General features: G+C 39.5%; 1 protein-coding gene across 1 annotated transcript in view; it reads right to left on the bottom strand.

Moving 5' to 3' along the window:
* Positions 1 to 2896: 2896 nt before the first annotated feature.
* Positions 2897 to 14122, bottom strand: part of RAD50 (RAD50 double strand break repair protein) — a 103807-nt gene continuing 92581 nt past the window's right edge. The window contains exons 22-25 of the mRNA XM_081230591.1: positions 9390 to 9475; positions 8706 to 8848; positions 6262 to 6395; positions 2897 to 4793 (exon numbers count right to left, since the gene is read on the bottom strand). Of these exons, the coding sequence (XP_081086717.1) occupies positions 4607 to 4793; positions 6262 to 6395; positions 8706 to 8848; positions 9390 to 9475 (550 nt within the window). The 3' untranslated portion in view covers positions 2897 to 4606. The remainder of the gene's footprint in view (positions 4794 to 6261; positions 6396 to 8705; positions 8849 to 9389; positions 9476 to 14122) is intronic.

Genomic DNA, 14122 nt, shown 5'->3' with positions numbered 1-14122 from the left:
TCCTTCACCACTGTGCCACCAGGGGAGTCCCAAGATAATTTAAAGTTGTGAGACTGGAAGAGGTCACCAAGTAAGTGAGTGTGAGAAGAAAAAAGTACAGATGCAGACTGGGCACTAAAGCAGGGCAACAACAAAAGGTCAGGGAAATATGGAACCAGTAAAGGAAACTGCATGTTCAGGGAGAAGGCAGAGTCCTATTTAGCCAGGGTTGGAGACTGTGAGAAAAGTTTGAGGACAGAAGAGGGACAAGACAGTTGAGGGTCTATGCAAGACAGTGATATAAGGATGGACCATGGAATTTAAGCTGTAAAAGGAGAGAAGTACAGGCATGAGGGAAGTAAAGAACTGAAAAAGTGGTAGAATCAATGGATTGACATCCTGGAGGGCTCAAAGAATTGCTGAAGCTGGAGACCCCAGGAGTGAACTGTAAAGATACGAGAGGTTGCTGGAGTGAGATACTTAAAACGGAGATATGGAGGGTTGCAGTTATTGTTGTTAAAGGACTGGACTCTGGAGTAAGACTATGGAGTGTCTCCTCACTGGAGGAAAGAGCAAGGATCGGAGAGGCCAGGGGCGTGGTATTAGATCATCATTTGGATTCTGAAATCACCAATGATTATGAAATTAGTATTAGGAGAATAATTCTCAACTGGGAGCTAAAATTGTCAATGAATAAGCAGGAGTGACCAGGCTGGGGGCTAAAGATAACTGCAACAAGAAAGAGTAAACTGATGATATGAGGCTTTTCTTGAATACACACATAGCACATTTACGTGCCAGGGAGTTCTAAGCAGTTTTAAAAGCCACTTAATAAACTCAAAATGGATTAAAGACCTAAATGTAAGGCCAGACACTATCAAACTCTTAGAGGAAAACATAGGCAGAACACTCTATGACATAAATCACAGCAAGATCCTTTTTGACCCACCTCCTAGAGAAAGGGAAATAAAAACAAAAATAAACAAATAGGACCTAATGAAACTTCAAAGCTTTTGCACAGCAAAGGAAACCATAAACCAGACGAAAAGACAACCCTCAGAATGGGAGAAAATGTTTGCAAACGAAGCAACTGACAAAGGATTAATCTCCAAAATTTACAAGCAGCTCATGCAGCTCAATATCAAAAAAACAAACAACCCAATCCAAAAATGGGCAGAAGATCTAAATAGACATTTCTCCAAAGAAGATATACAGATGGCCAAGAAGCACATGAAAGGATGCTCAACATCACTAATCATTAAAGAAATGCAAATCAAAACTACAATGAGGTATCATCTCACACCAGTCAGAATGGCCATCATCAAAAAATCTACAAACAGTAAATGCTGGAGAGGGTGTGGAGAAAAGGGAACCCTCTTGCACTGTTGGTGGGAATATAAATTGATACAGCCACTATGGAGAACAGTTCCTTAAAAAGCTAAAAATAGAGCTACCATATGACCCAGCAATCCCACTACTGGGCAAATACCCTGAGAAAATCATAATTCAAAAAGAGTCATGTACCACAATGTTCATTGCAGCACTATTCACAATGGCCAGGACATGGAAGTAACCTAAGTGTCCATTGACAGATGAATGGATAAAGAAGATGTGGCACATATATACAATGGAATATTATTACTCAGCCATAAAAAGAAATGAAATTGAGTTATTTGTAGTGAGGTGGATGGACCTAGAGTCTGTCATACAGAGTGAAGTCAGAAAGAGAAAAACAAATACCATATGCTAACACATATATATGGAATCTAAAAAAAAAAACCAAAAATGGTTCTGAAGAACCTAGGGACAGGACAAGAATAAAGACGCAGACGTAGAGAATGGACCTGAGGACATGGGGAGGGGTAAGGGTAAGCTGAGACGAAGTGAGAGAGTGGCACTGACATATATACACTACCAAATGTAAAATAGCTAGTGGGAAGCTGCTGCATAGCACAGGGAGATCATCTCCGTGCTTTGTGACCATCTAGAGGGGTGTTATAGGGAGGGTGGGAGGGAGATGCAAGAGGGAGGGGATATGGGGATATATGTATATGTATAGCTGATTCACTCTGTTATACAGCAGCAACTAACACAACAATGTAAAGCAATTATACTCCAATAAAGATGTAAAAAAAAAGTCATTTAATCCTCATAACAATGCTGCAAGATAGGCACCGTTTTAGATACTTTTACAGATAGGGAAACAGGAGCAAGAGGATAAATGACTTGCCCAAGGTCCCAAAGCTAGTAAATGGTGGTGCTAGAATTTAAGTCTATGAGTCTGGCTCATATTCTTTACCTCCATACTGCGATGCCTATTCATCTCAAGTGTGTGTGTGGGGGTTAATGGAGGATGATGTAGAAGCAGCAATGAAAAGCTTAAAAATGGCACCACCACCACCTCCAAGCCCACTGATACAAGGGAAATGGGAGAGAAATCCACTCTCAAAAGGGCTGTGAGGGAAGTCACATCGTCAGGGGAAACCAGACTTGAAATTGGGAAGTCTGTTTTAATTTGTAAATAACTTTGTTTCATTTGCCTATATCTTGTATTCCTTTTTGTCATTTCTTGTTGCAATGGCTAGAGCTTTCAAAAGTATGTTGATAGAAGCTACCTGGTTTTTTTACTTAATGGAAAATATTTCATCTTTTGCTATTAAGATGACTGTTAATTTTTAATTCATGACAAATAGCACTAAGAAAATATTCTTTTATTCTTTGCAAAAGTATGAGTTTACTAAAGCTAGATGTTGAATTTTATCAAATAATGGTCAGTGTTAGGTGTCTATCAGAATTTTTCCCCTTTGGCTTTATTATGGTGATGATTTGTAAACAGTTATCTTCTGAAATATTCTTGCATTCTTGGGATAAAGACACCTTGGTTATTATGTATGTTTATTTTAATAGATGACTGGAATTGATTTGTTCTTAATTTATGAATTCCTGGATGTGTCCTCTGAGATTGGTCTGCTGTTTTTTTCTCATGGTACCTTTGTTGATATCATGCTAGTTTGGCTAATAATGGTGATTTTAGTTTTTCAAAGCTAATTAGGATGACTGAATATTGTCAGTCAGTGGACACGAAGTAGGTGGCTGGAGTGGTGGCTCTGCTGCTTGGCCCTTTCATCCATGGACTGGGTGAGGGTCTGGACCAGACTTTCTCAACCAGCATTCTTTCTGTGAACCACAGAACATAAAAAATGGTAAATAACCTTTTTTCAATTGTCTCAAGGATAGTAGTAACTAGTATCATATTAGATATCCAGAAATTGATTATATATACAGTGGATAGTGTATTAGTTTTCTATTGCTGCTGTAACAAACAAGCACAAACTCAGCAGCTTAAAACAAGTATTATTCTCTTATGTAATTCTGAAGGCTAAAAGTCTGAAAATCAGTATAAAAGTCAAGGTGTCAGCAGGGCTGGTTCCTTTTGGAGGCTCTGAGGGACAAGTCTGTTTCTTTGCCTTTTTCAGCTTCTAGTGGTTGCCAAGTGGTTCTCGGCTCCTGGTGATCGTGCCACATGACTGACAGACTGACTCTGAAAGTCTAATTCAAAAGTGCATCACTTGGTAGCATTCTGTGTGGAATGCTTGTGAAAGGCTTCAAGTTGTCAGCTGGCAATTCCAGAGAAAGGGTATGATTAGGCTTTTATTAGAAACAACATCTGGAATGAAAATGAGGCCTGCTTTTCCAGGTCTGCTTGGATCCCGCGGGGAGCCAGTCTTGACACTGAGCGAGCTCTGCTTCCCTTCCACACCAGAGTTGCATTACTTGGAGAGCAATGGGGATTCATGGTAAGGCCAAACTGATAAACAGCACAGACAGATGGGAAAGTTACAGACTCCTTCATGAATGCAGGTCAGGCCCCAAGAGAGGCCTTGCTCTTGGGCAGAGCTTTCGAAACGTGGATGTGCACAGTGGGGAACTTCCTCCCTCTAGAAAGAGCCCAGGTTTGGATGACTACCTAGTAGGGATATGTGGGGAGGGAAGACAGTGGGTATTGAATTAGATAATTAAGGTTCTTTTCAAACCGTGAAGCCCCCATTCGACTACTTCAAATTTTAGTTGGGGAAACTGAGGCCCTGAGAGGGAGAGGTCACTTGCCCAGATTTATAAAGTTAAGAGCAGAGCCAAATATTAATATTCAGTCATTTCTGTCATCTTCAGATATTAATACTGATGATAACGCAGTTTTTTAAACCATATCCAGAGAAATAAATTTACAGGTAACACTTAACACTGACTTTTTAAATGCCCAAGCCATAAAGTATCCAGGCAGGGAACTGCTTCTCACTAATGCTTTGAGAAGTGAAAGGTGAGTAAGAAGCTTCAGATCCCATAGACTCCTTCATCAGTGCTAGGAAGGGAAGCAGGGAAGCTGAGTCCAACTGTGCTGCTGTTGAGCCCCACAGGCCTGTCAGAGGCTGCCTGGAGGGGGATGAAGTTCAGGGAATCAGTCCAAATTCCATGTGAAACAATTTTAATGATTTTCGAACCTCTCAGACATTAAAAACCCTAGACACAAGGCTCATTTGAAAGAACATATTTTCATATTGACTCAATACCAGAAATAAGCAGTTGGCTGAGGACCCATGTTTCTAAGGCATATAAATCTTGAATGTTTTTAATGAACATTAGATCCTAGGGAACTAATATTGCATTTCACGATCTCTGAGCACTGATCAATGTTCTTCTTAATCCTGTAGAATTTCTCCACATATTCAGAACGCCCTAAGAGCTCCACAAAATCTTCATCATGAGTGATCACCAGAAGCTGGAAGTTACGCTGCTGTGAGCGACTTTTTATTATCCTGAAACAATATATTTATAACATTTTATTACCAAAGAACATACATAACCCTTTCTTTTATTTGAAAAAAGCACTGAGAACCTTGCCAGACACATAAATGTATGCTGTGTGTGATGACCAGGTTTTTCCTGTGCTGTGTATCAGGGAGGACCTCCGATAGCCCTGCAGGAAGTGGCGGTGGGGAGGGTGGTAGTGGTGGATCCAGGCCTTCAGCCCAGCCAGGTAGCAGTCCTGTCTCCTCTCCAGACAGTGGGGATGCATGACTCTTCACTCAGGTCTGGCTTAGAGACTGGTGAGAATACATGATCTAGTTTATTCTTAAAGCAGGTGGAAATGATTAATTGAGTTTTCCTTAATATCTGTGCTGCTCAACTTTAGGGGTCTGATTCTTCCTTTGCCTGGGGTTTTCTTGACCTGATACTAGTTTTCTCTGGAAGAAAATTACATTAAAAAAAAAAAAAGACAAGACAGACTACAGGCAAGGGGAATAACACTGTGAGCCCCACTGCCTTCTTAGGAGCTGGGTCTACTTAGAATTCTGCCACCACCAGTCACTGGATGCATCACTGGTATGACACACAGGGGGCCTGAGTGGGTGTACTGAGAACATTTTTGCTCGTTATCTATGTGCTGAGGTAATTAGTTACACATCTGAGACTTGAAAGACTTTTTCTTTTACCTAACCACTTATTTATCCCTTGCCTGGAGCTGGATGCACTTAGGTTTCAAAAGCACCAGCCCTTACTTGTTGGTCACACGGGACTACTGAGAGGTGGCTGGAGAAAGGTGGCTCTGTGGCTGCTCAAGTCTCCTTCTGGCTCCATCCCGGCTATCACACAGGAAATGTTTTCTCTGCTAGAAGGAGTCTGTCTGGAGCAAGAAGTACCCAAAATAGCTTCTCTACCTCACGGAAAGTGCCTTTCCTCTGCCAGCACAGCCCATAAGCAAGGGCTGCCTATCCCTAGAGCGTGCACCCACCACAGGTGAACTATGGTAAAAAGTGTATGCAGTTTTACCCTCTGGATTCTACTTCACCACTAATACACTTTCTGAGTAAGCACTGTCATTCCTCATAGATGCTGACACATGTGAGAAGCTGGGGAAATAGTCTAAAACCCACTGTCACTACCGTTACCACCTAGAAAGGCTTTAGCAGGGAATGCTAACTCCTGTACAGGACATGTGGGCCCCTCTGGTGGGTTTACAGGAAAACCAAACAAAGCCAGGAGACCCTTACCATGGGTTTCCCTATGAACACTCTTGGGGAGATGCAGGATGTGTCTGGGGTGGCTGTTCACCATGTAGTTCTTTTTTTAAGCATCTGAAGAATTACGATCCAGGTAAAGCCTAAGGTCTGGCAAAACCAGTTTCCTCAAGGAAGACACATCTGCAGAGGATTTTCATCATAGAATTCTCTTAACCTTACTTTAAAAACTATCATAACTTGGCCCCAAATTTGAGATACTTACTCAACCAGAGCATGTGCAAGAGATTCAATGTTTTCTCGGTCAAGATTTGTCGTTGGCTCATCCAAAGCAAGGATGCCACAGTTTAAGCAGAATGTTTCAGCCAGGGCTAGGCGAATGATGAGTGAGGCTAATACCTGGAACAAAAGCACCAGAGCTTAGCTGTACTGCACATTTTTCTCATTCACCTTAGAAAAGCAGGCAGACCTGGCATAATGTCTTTAGAAGGGAAAGGTGGGGCAATGTCACAGGATCACTGACCTTAGGTAAATCACTGCTCTTTTGTTTGGGAGAGCCTGGCACTGTGACGAAACGCTCATGCCATTCCAGAAGGTGAACTATCATTTGCATTATCTCATCCTATCATTTGCAATGAAATACAATGCTAAAAGCAGTGCTGACCCTGCACAAACACCTCACATCAGCTACAACAAAACTTCAAATTACAGACTTGAATCAGAAATGCATTAACATTTATCTGTAACTAGTAATTTTAATAATGCTATAAGATTAACAACCTTAAAAATTCATGACCTGGCTATTTTCCTGATAATGAGATTTGTTAGAAAACTTAGACATAACACATTTTCCAGACACCTTTTCTCTCAGAGACATCTTTAAATCTCTATGTTCTGTGAGATCTATGGCTCCCAAAGAGGCACCACTGCTCTAACCCACACTTAACTGTTTATGTGTATGATTCTGAGGGGGAGAGGGAAAGGAAGGGAGGGGAAAAAGTACCAGGAGTACAGAAGTATGGTTTTATTTAAGCTTGACTGTAGGAAATCCAAGCAACCCAAACTATGAGGCACTTTTGTGGTTAATAGAAGCCTAATACTAAACTAGGCCACCACTGAAGCCATTTGAGGGTACAAGGGACAAAGAATTAAGAGTGAAGAACTAGTTTAGGAAGTATACACTACTTTCTGTGTGAGCTGTAATGCCCCCCCCTCCACCACCCACCCCGATTTGTGAGTGAAGGAGCATCAGTGAGTGAGTTAGTGATTTCAGAGCAGTTTACAGCTTTGCTCTGACGCTGGCCCTCTGCAGATGGGCACTTCTCTCCTGCTGCCACCTGCACCATGACCCGCTCAGAGTGGGGTATGACTGGAGCTCCTGGCCCACCTCTACCAAACCATTTGTCTATTCTGTCACCCAACACCAGGGAAGCAATTACTGCTAATTAATTTTTATAATTTGGAGTAGCTATAAGAAATCTGCTTTTGTTCAGAAAGTATGTTTAATCCAAACGGACATGTTTCAAACTATTTTCTCATTCATAATTACCACAAAAAATCATCAATGCAAGTAGGGGATACTGACTGTAGATCACAAATTTGTCATTTTTGCAGACTATGATTAAGATAATAATCTGCAGATGCCTTATTAATTGGTATCAGCTGTCCGGGTTGATGACAAAATGCATACATGCATAGAGTGTCTTTAAGCAAAAATTGCAAACCTTTTATGCAAGTAACTCTGATAATGTGAGCATCCGTTTCTGGAACTATAAAATTTTGTTAAGAAAATCAGGGGTCCAGAGATGTTATCAAGTATAATGTTCTGCTTCTAATCTGAAAGGAGGAAGCTCAAAAACCTTTTGAACATCTTTTACAAACCAGTGCACAGTGAAAGAACCCAGCCTCGTACCCCAAGGATGCAGGTCCCACTTTCCCAACTCTTTGAAACTTTATTCCTCTGTGCTCTGTATATCCAACCCAGGCTATCCTCCCAGAGCTTCCCGTAGAGCTAGATGGTCTGGCCCAGCACTGAGTCCCTGTGTGTGTGGTGGTGGGGACAGAGGCACCTGTGGGTATCAAAGCCTTTGACCCTGGCAGACCCTTCTTTTAGATGGTCCTCAGGCCCAAAGGCTAGGCTGGGAGTGGTGGTGAGGATTCAGTCCTATGATGAGGCTACCTTCTCAATTAGACTCTTACTTACTGTAATGCCTCATCTGGCTCAATCTAGGATCTGGTTTGCTAATACTGTATGTCACTGATTCTAAAACATACCCTTCCCCCACCCTTTGACTTCTCTGAAATGAGGATGCATCTTACAATTACAATTGAATTTTTTCTTTCTTGGTGTCACATAAAATAGTGGTGTGTCTATAACTGATAACCCAGTAACCTTATTCTCATAAGGAGTGCTGTGGAACAATGAATGGTCCTCAACTTCTTGGTTTACATTTAGGCTATCCTGAGAGACTGTTTCAGGCCCCTCTTCTAAAAGCCTACTTTACATAATGTTGCAGGAAATGCTGGTTAGGATTGAGAGAGTGTAATGAGAGTGACTGAGCCTGATTCACTTTACATGGCAGCAAGGACTGCTATAAGGAGCTTCCTACCGTTCAAGGGCAACTTTGGGTGCTTCCCCTGCACTGACAATGATTCCTCTTTGTCAATTCTCTGTGTACAGGTGGTTCCCTAGGCTCTTGAGATACCTGCCTTTTGTCCGGCACTGCATCGTCCTCGCATATCCAAGGGCGTGTCTCCCTTTAGCATCACCACTCGGTAGTTGTAATTCCGCCTTTTATCAGAAGCTGATACATTTTCATCGGCATCAGATCGAATTTCTATGTATTCAATATCTGACACAGAAAGAAGAAGATTTTAGGGGAACCTACACTCTGCAGCCTTTTGTCACTTGCAAACCTTATCAAAGTAAGTTACAAGCAACGTGTGAGGCTGACATTACCAGAGGAAAACACTGGCTGGTTTGGAAACTCTTTCTCTGGTGATGAAGATTCCTGGCCAGAAGCAACCAGATGCCCCAACCCTCAGTCTCAGAGGTGCCTTTTTCTTAGTTCCCCTATTAAGAGTTTCCTCCTAATGGTTTTCTTCTTATCACATTTTTGGCTTATCCCTATCTGCACTTCGACAGAACCTATTACATCATCAACTAAATATAATGTGCACCATGGCCAAACCTGTAAGTCCTGTCAGGCTTTGGAATAGAAAACTTTGCATTTTTTTCTTGCTAAGAATTCTAAGATAAGAATTCTTAGAAAATCGGAAAGAGATGTTCAGAGAGAGGCCCAGAGGTAATACTAGCATGATGAGCAGTCTTATGAGGCAAGAGCTGGATATAGGGCTTTAGAAAGAGCATTCATGATACACCATGTTAATTACCTTGTCCACGATAGGTACTTCGCCAAAGGTCACGAATAATTTTGTTGATTTCTTCCATTTTCATACTGTGAAATTTCATTATTGCTCTGGAAAAAGCCATTGATACTTTAAAGATAACATTATAACAATAAATTTAACAGTATATATTTAAAAATATGCAATGTATTAATAATGTATATAATAAGTAATATCATGAGATAAAATCCCCAATATTCTCAATGATAAAAGTAGAATATAGTAAGAGCTAGAAAAAATAAACAGAACCAAAGCCTTGCTATTGGCTAGTATGGCAAACTCTCAGGCATATATAATTCTAGCACTCTGGAGTCCTTATCCTTCTCCATTTTCACTCTCTATGATATGACAAACACTCCCTTAAATGCTCAAATACTGTGAAAACTTCTGAAACAATTTTTTAGGAGACATTTCTTAGGCTTAATGGAAGGACTGTTTCTACTGATACCAACTGGTTATAGGAAGCCCTGCTGAACAGATGACAGTGAGTTAAAGAGGGGACAGGAGGTGTACAGGGTCCCTTAGTCTATGGGAAAATAGGTGAATCTCTGGAATTGCTGCCCTTTTTCTCTTCTATTATTATTAAGGTTGACCAAAGTCAACCTCTTAAGCTGCTTTTATTTCTCAGATCTGTAAGCTTTTTACCAACCAGAAGTGTTGGTTCAGAGAGGGTGATAAAGAGGCTTAAGCTGAGCTGAGCCTCAAAACTTTTATTTTCCCTTCCTAGTTGAAGATTCAGAAACCCTAACTCCAAATATGTGCATTAACTTTCTTTGACCATGGCACCCCTCTGCCCCCACAACACTCTTAAAATACTGGTAGTTTCGAAACACTAAAAAGAAGAAAAGAAATGTCTGTAAAAACAAAAGTAGCCTGTCAAAATCTAACACTGTTCTTACTAGAGTCACCTTTCGTCAAAAAGCCCTTAGGTTATTTGGAATTGGGTTTATGAATGAATAAATGTTGCACCAGTCACAAAAAGGCAAACATCACTGCCATTACCATACAAAGGATGTGAGGTGGACATACTTCCATTTACAAGCCTCTTAACTGATATATACAAAAAAAGAAACTGAATGTAATGGTACTGCCTCTGCAGAATCATTTCATGACCTTCCGGTTTACCAGCAAAAGAGAAAGAAATGACTCAACATAAATACATTTTAAATATCAGATGAAGGATTGTGAAGTAATAAAAACCAGAAAAAACCATATTCTGCTTGTTGATGAGAATGCAACAAGTCTCCATTTTCTATTTTATGCATCTATCTCAGTCTCAGATTTTATACTTCTGTCAAAAAGACAGACACAACTTCTAAGTATTTGTTTAAAAAAAACAAACCTCAGAGAATGTTCTTGAGACCAATCATGTAATGCTTAGCTTTATACATTACGATCTTGATTTCTCAAATGACTTTTCAAAAATGTCATCTTTCCATTCAAGTTAAAAATCTTCCATAATCAACATAAATAAGCACTCTCAATGTGGAGAACAAGCTCCAGGTGGGGCACAGATGTCCCAGGTGCACACACATAGCCTACACCACAGCTCCCTGGTACAACAGAGGTGGTACATCCTCGCCCATGGGTAGGTCTGCTGAGAGACAACAATGCAGGAAAAAGCTCTAGTCCTTAGAGGGATCCAGACTCACCAACGATCATGGCAGACAGAGTGGATGCCCACTACTGTTGGCTGGACCATTCACTTATCTTTGTATCTTATCTCTCTGCTAATATGGAGCTTACAACCCCACTGTGCAATGATTACAGTAACTGCATTAATCTACTTGAAGGAATAACAATGATAAGTGGCTACTAGTGATGAGCATTTACCTTATGTAAGGTACAATTATGCTAAATAATCATATTTTATCTCATTTAATCCTTACTACAATACTGAGAGTTAGATTTGGTTATCTCCATTTTACCATTAAGAAAACTGAGATTCTCTAACAATGCATTTTCTAAAAAAGAAATAAATCAATCCTGTTTACAATAGCATCAAAAACAATAAAGTACTTAGGAATAAATTTAACTAAGGAGGTGAAAGATCTCTACTATGAAAACTACAAGACCCTGATTAAAGAAAATGAAGGCAGAAATAAACAGAAAGGTGGGAATTCCCTGGCACTCCAGTGGTTAGGACTCTGTGCTTTCACTGCTGAGGGCATGGGTTCGATCCCTGGTCAGGGAACTAAGATCCCACAAGACACACAGCAGGGCCAAAAAATAAAAAAAAATTTAAAAATTTAAAAAAGGAAAGGTATCTCATGTTCATGGATTATAAGAATTAATATTGTTAAAATGTCAATACTACCCAAAGCCATCGATAGATACAATGCAATCCATATCAAGATTCCAAGGCATTTTTTACAGAAATAGAAAAAAAACACTCCTAAAACTCATATGGAACCATGAAAGACCCCAAATAGCCAAAAAAACACTGAGAAAGAACAACAAAGCAGGAGGTATCACACTTCCTGATTCCAAGCTATACCATAAAGCTATAGTAATTAAAACAGTACGGTACTCCCACACACCTATGGACAATCTGTGACAAAGGAGGCAAGAACATACAATGGAGAAAAGACAGTCTCTTCAATAAGTGGTGCTGGGAAAACTGGACAGCTACATGTAAAAGAATGAAATTAGAACATTCTCTAACACCATATACAAAAATAAGCTCAAAATGGATCAAAGGCCTAAATGCAAGACCAGATACTATAAAACTTCTAGAGGAAAAACAGAGGCAGAACACTCTCTGAAATAAATCACAGGGCTTCTCTGGTGGCGCAGTTGTTAAGAATCCGCCTGCCAGTGCAGGGGACATGGGTTCAATCCCTGATCCAGGAAGATCCTACATGCCACAGAGCAACTCCTGTGCACCACAACTACTGAGCCTGTGCTCTAGAGCCCACGTGCCACAACTACTGAACCTGCATGCCACAACTACTGAAGCCCATGCACCTACAGCCTGTGCTGTGCAACAAGAGAAGCCACCGCAATGAAGAGTAGCCCCCGCTCACCGCAACTAGAGAAAGCCCGCATGCAGCAATGAAGACCCAATGTAGCCAAAATTAAAATAAATTTTAAAAAATAAAACAAAACACCAAACTCATAGAAAAAGAGACTGATCTGTGATTACCAGAGGTGGGGGCATGGGGAGATGGGGAAATTGGATGAAGGTGGTCAAAAGGTACAAACTTCCACTTATAAATATGTACCAGGAATGTAATGTACAACATGATTTGACTGTACTTAACACTGCTGTATGACATGTAAGAAAGTTGTGAAGAAAGTAGATCCTAAGAGTTCTCATCACAAGGAAAAAAATTGTTTTTCCTTTCTTTTTATTTTTTCTATAGGAGATGATGGATTTTAACTAAACCTACTATAGTAATCATCTCATAATATGTGTATATCAAACCATCACTCTGTATACATTAAACTTATACTGTGATGTATGTCAATTATTTCTCAGTAAAATAAAACAAGGAGGGGGGAGAAAACTGAGATTTAATCAAGTTAGTAATGTGCTCAAGATCAGAGAAAAATAGGATATTAACAGCCCTTGAATATAATTAAAATTAAAAAGGCAGTCAAAATGCCGTCTTTAAAGTCATCAGGCTCAGACGGTTTTATAAGTGAATGTTATCAATTCTTCAAGGTGCAGCTAGCTCCCAAGTATATAAAGTATTACACAGCAAGGAGAAACATAAGTAAAAAGAGAGAAAAAAAAAGTATAGGCCTATTTTGCTTATGAATATAGATAAAAACATTCTAAATAAAATCAAATTTAGGACTGAAGGTGTTAAAAACAATGTATCATGACCAAATAGTGTTTATCCCAAGAAATCAAGAACAGTACAACAGGAAAAAAAAATAATTTACTGCATTAAGAGATTAAAAGAAAAAAATTATCTCAATAGGTGTCAAAAAGTATGTTATAATACTGAGTTTTGATAAAACTCCTCAATAAGAGAAAAACAGAAAATTTTCTTAATTAGACAAAATGACCATTAGATAGCCACATCAAGCATCAAAATTTAATGTTAAAATATACAAAAGTGTTCCTCCTAAAGCTAAGAACAAAAGATACCTCTTATTATTGCTACTCTAAAATAATGTCCTGGAGATGCCTAACAATTGAGCAAGACAATAAAAAGAAATGAAGACTAAATGAGGGGAACAAAAACAGCAACTTGTCATTGTTTCTGCAGATGATATAACTGTACACTCAGAAAACCTAAGAAATCAACTGAAAAACTATTAAGACTAATAAGGTGGTCAGAAATAAAATAAACATACATTACTTAGTAGCAAAATCCAATAGGAAACATAATAGAAAATAGGATCCTATTCATGGTGGCAATAAAAACTATGAAATACCAAGGAATAAATCTAACAAAAAGGTACAGGATCTAGATGAAAAGCTATAAAACTTTACAATAGGACAACAAACAAACAAAAAACACCCTGAATAAATATGAGAGACATACTATAGCGGTCCAAAATGGGAGATTCAATATTGCAAAGGTGTCCATTTTCCCCCAAGTAATCCATAAATTAAATGCAATCCAAACAAAACTCCCAACAAGATTAAATAATATTTTTAAATGAAACCCACAAGATGACTCTAAAGTTCATATTTGAGAGATAATGCAAATGAATAAAATCATAGTACTGGGACAGGAATAAAAACTAAATAAATACACACA

The sequence above is a fragment of the Mesoplodon bidens genome, assembly GCF_964165515.1.
Source record: "Mesoplodon bidens genome assembly, chromosome: 4".
NCBI classification, from domain to species: Eukaryota; Metazoa; Chordata; class Mammalia; order Artiodactyla; family Ziphiidae; genus Mesoplodon; species Mesoplodon bidens.
The sequence above is the reverse complement of the archived record's forward strand: the minus strand, read 5'-3'. Positions and strand labels throughout refer to the sequence as shown.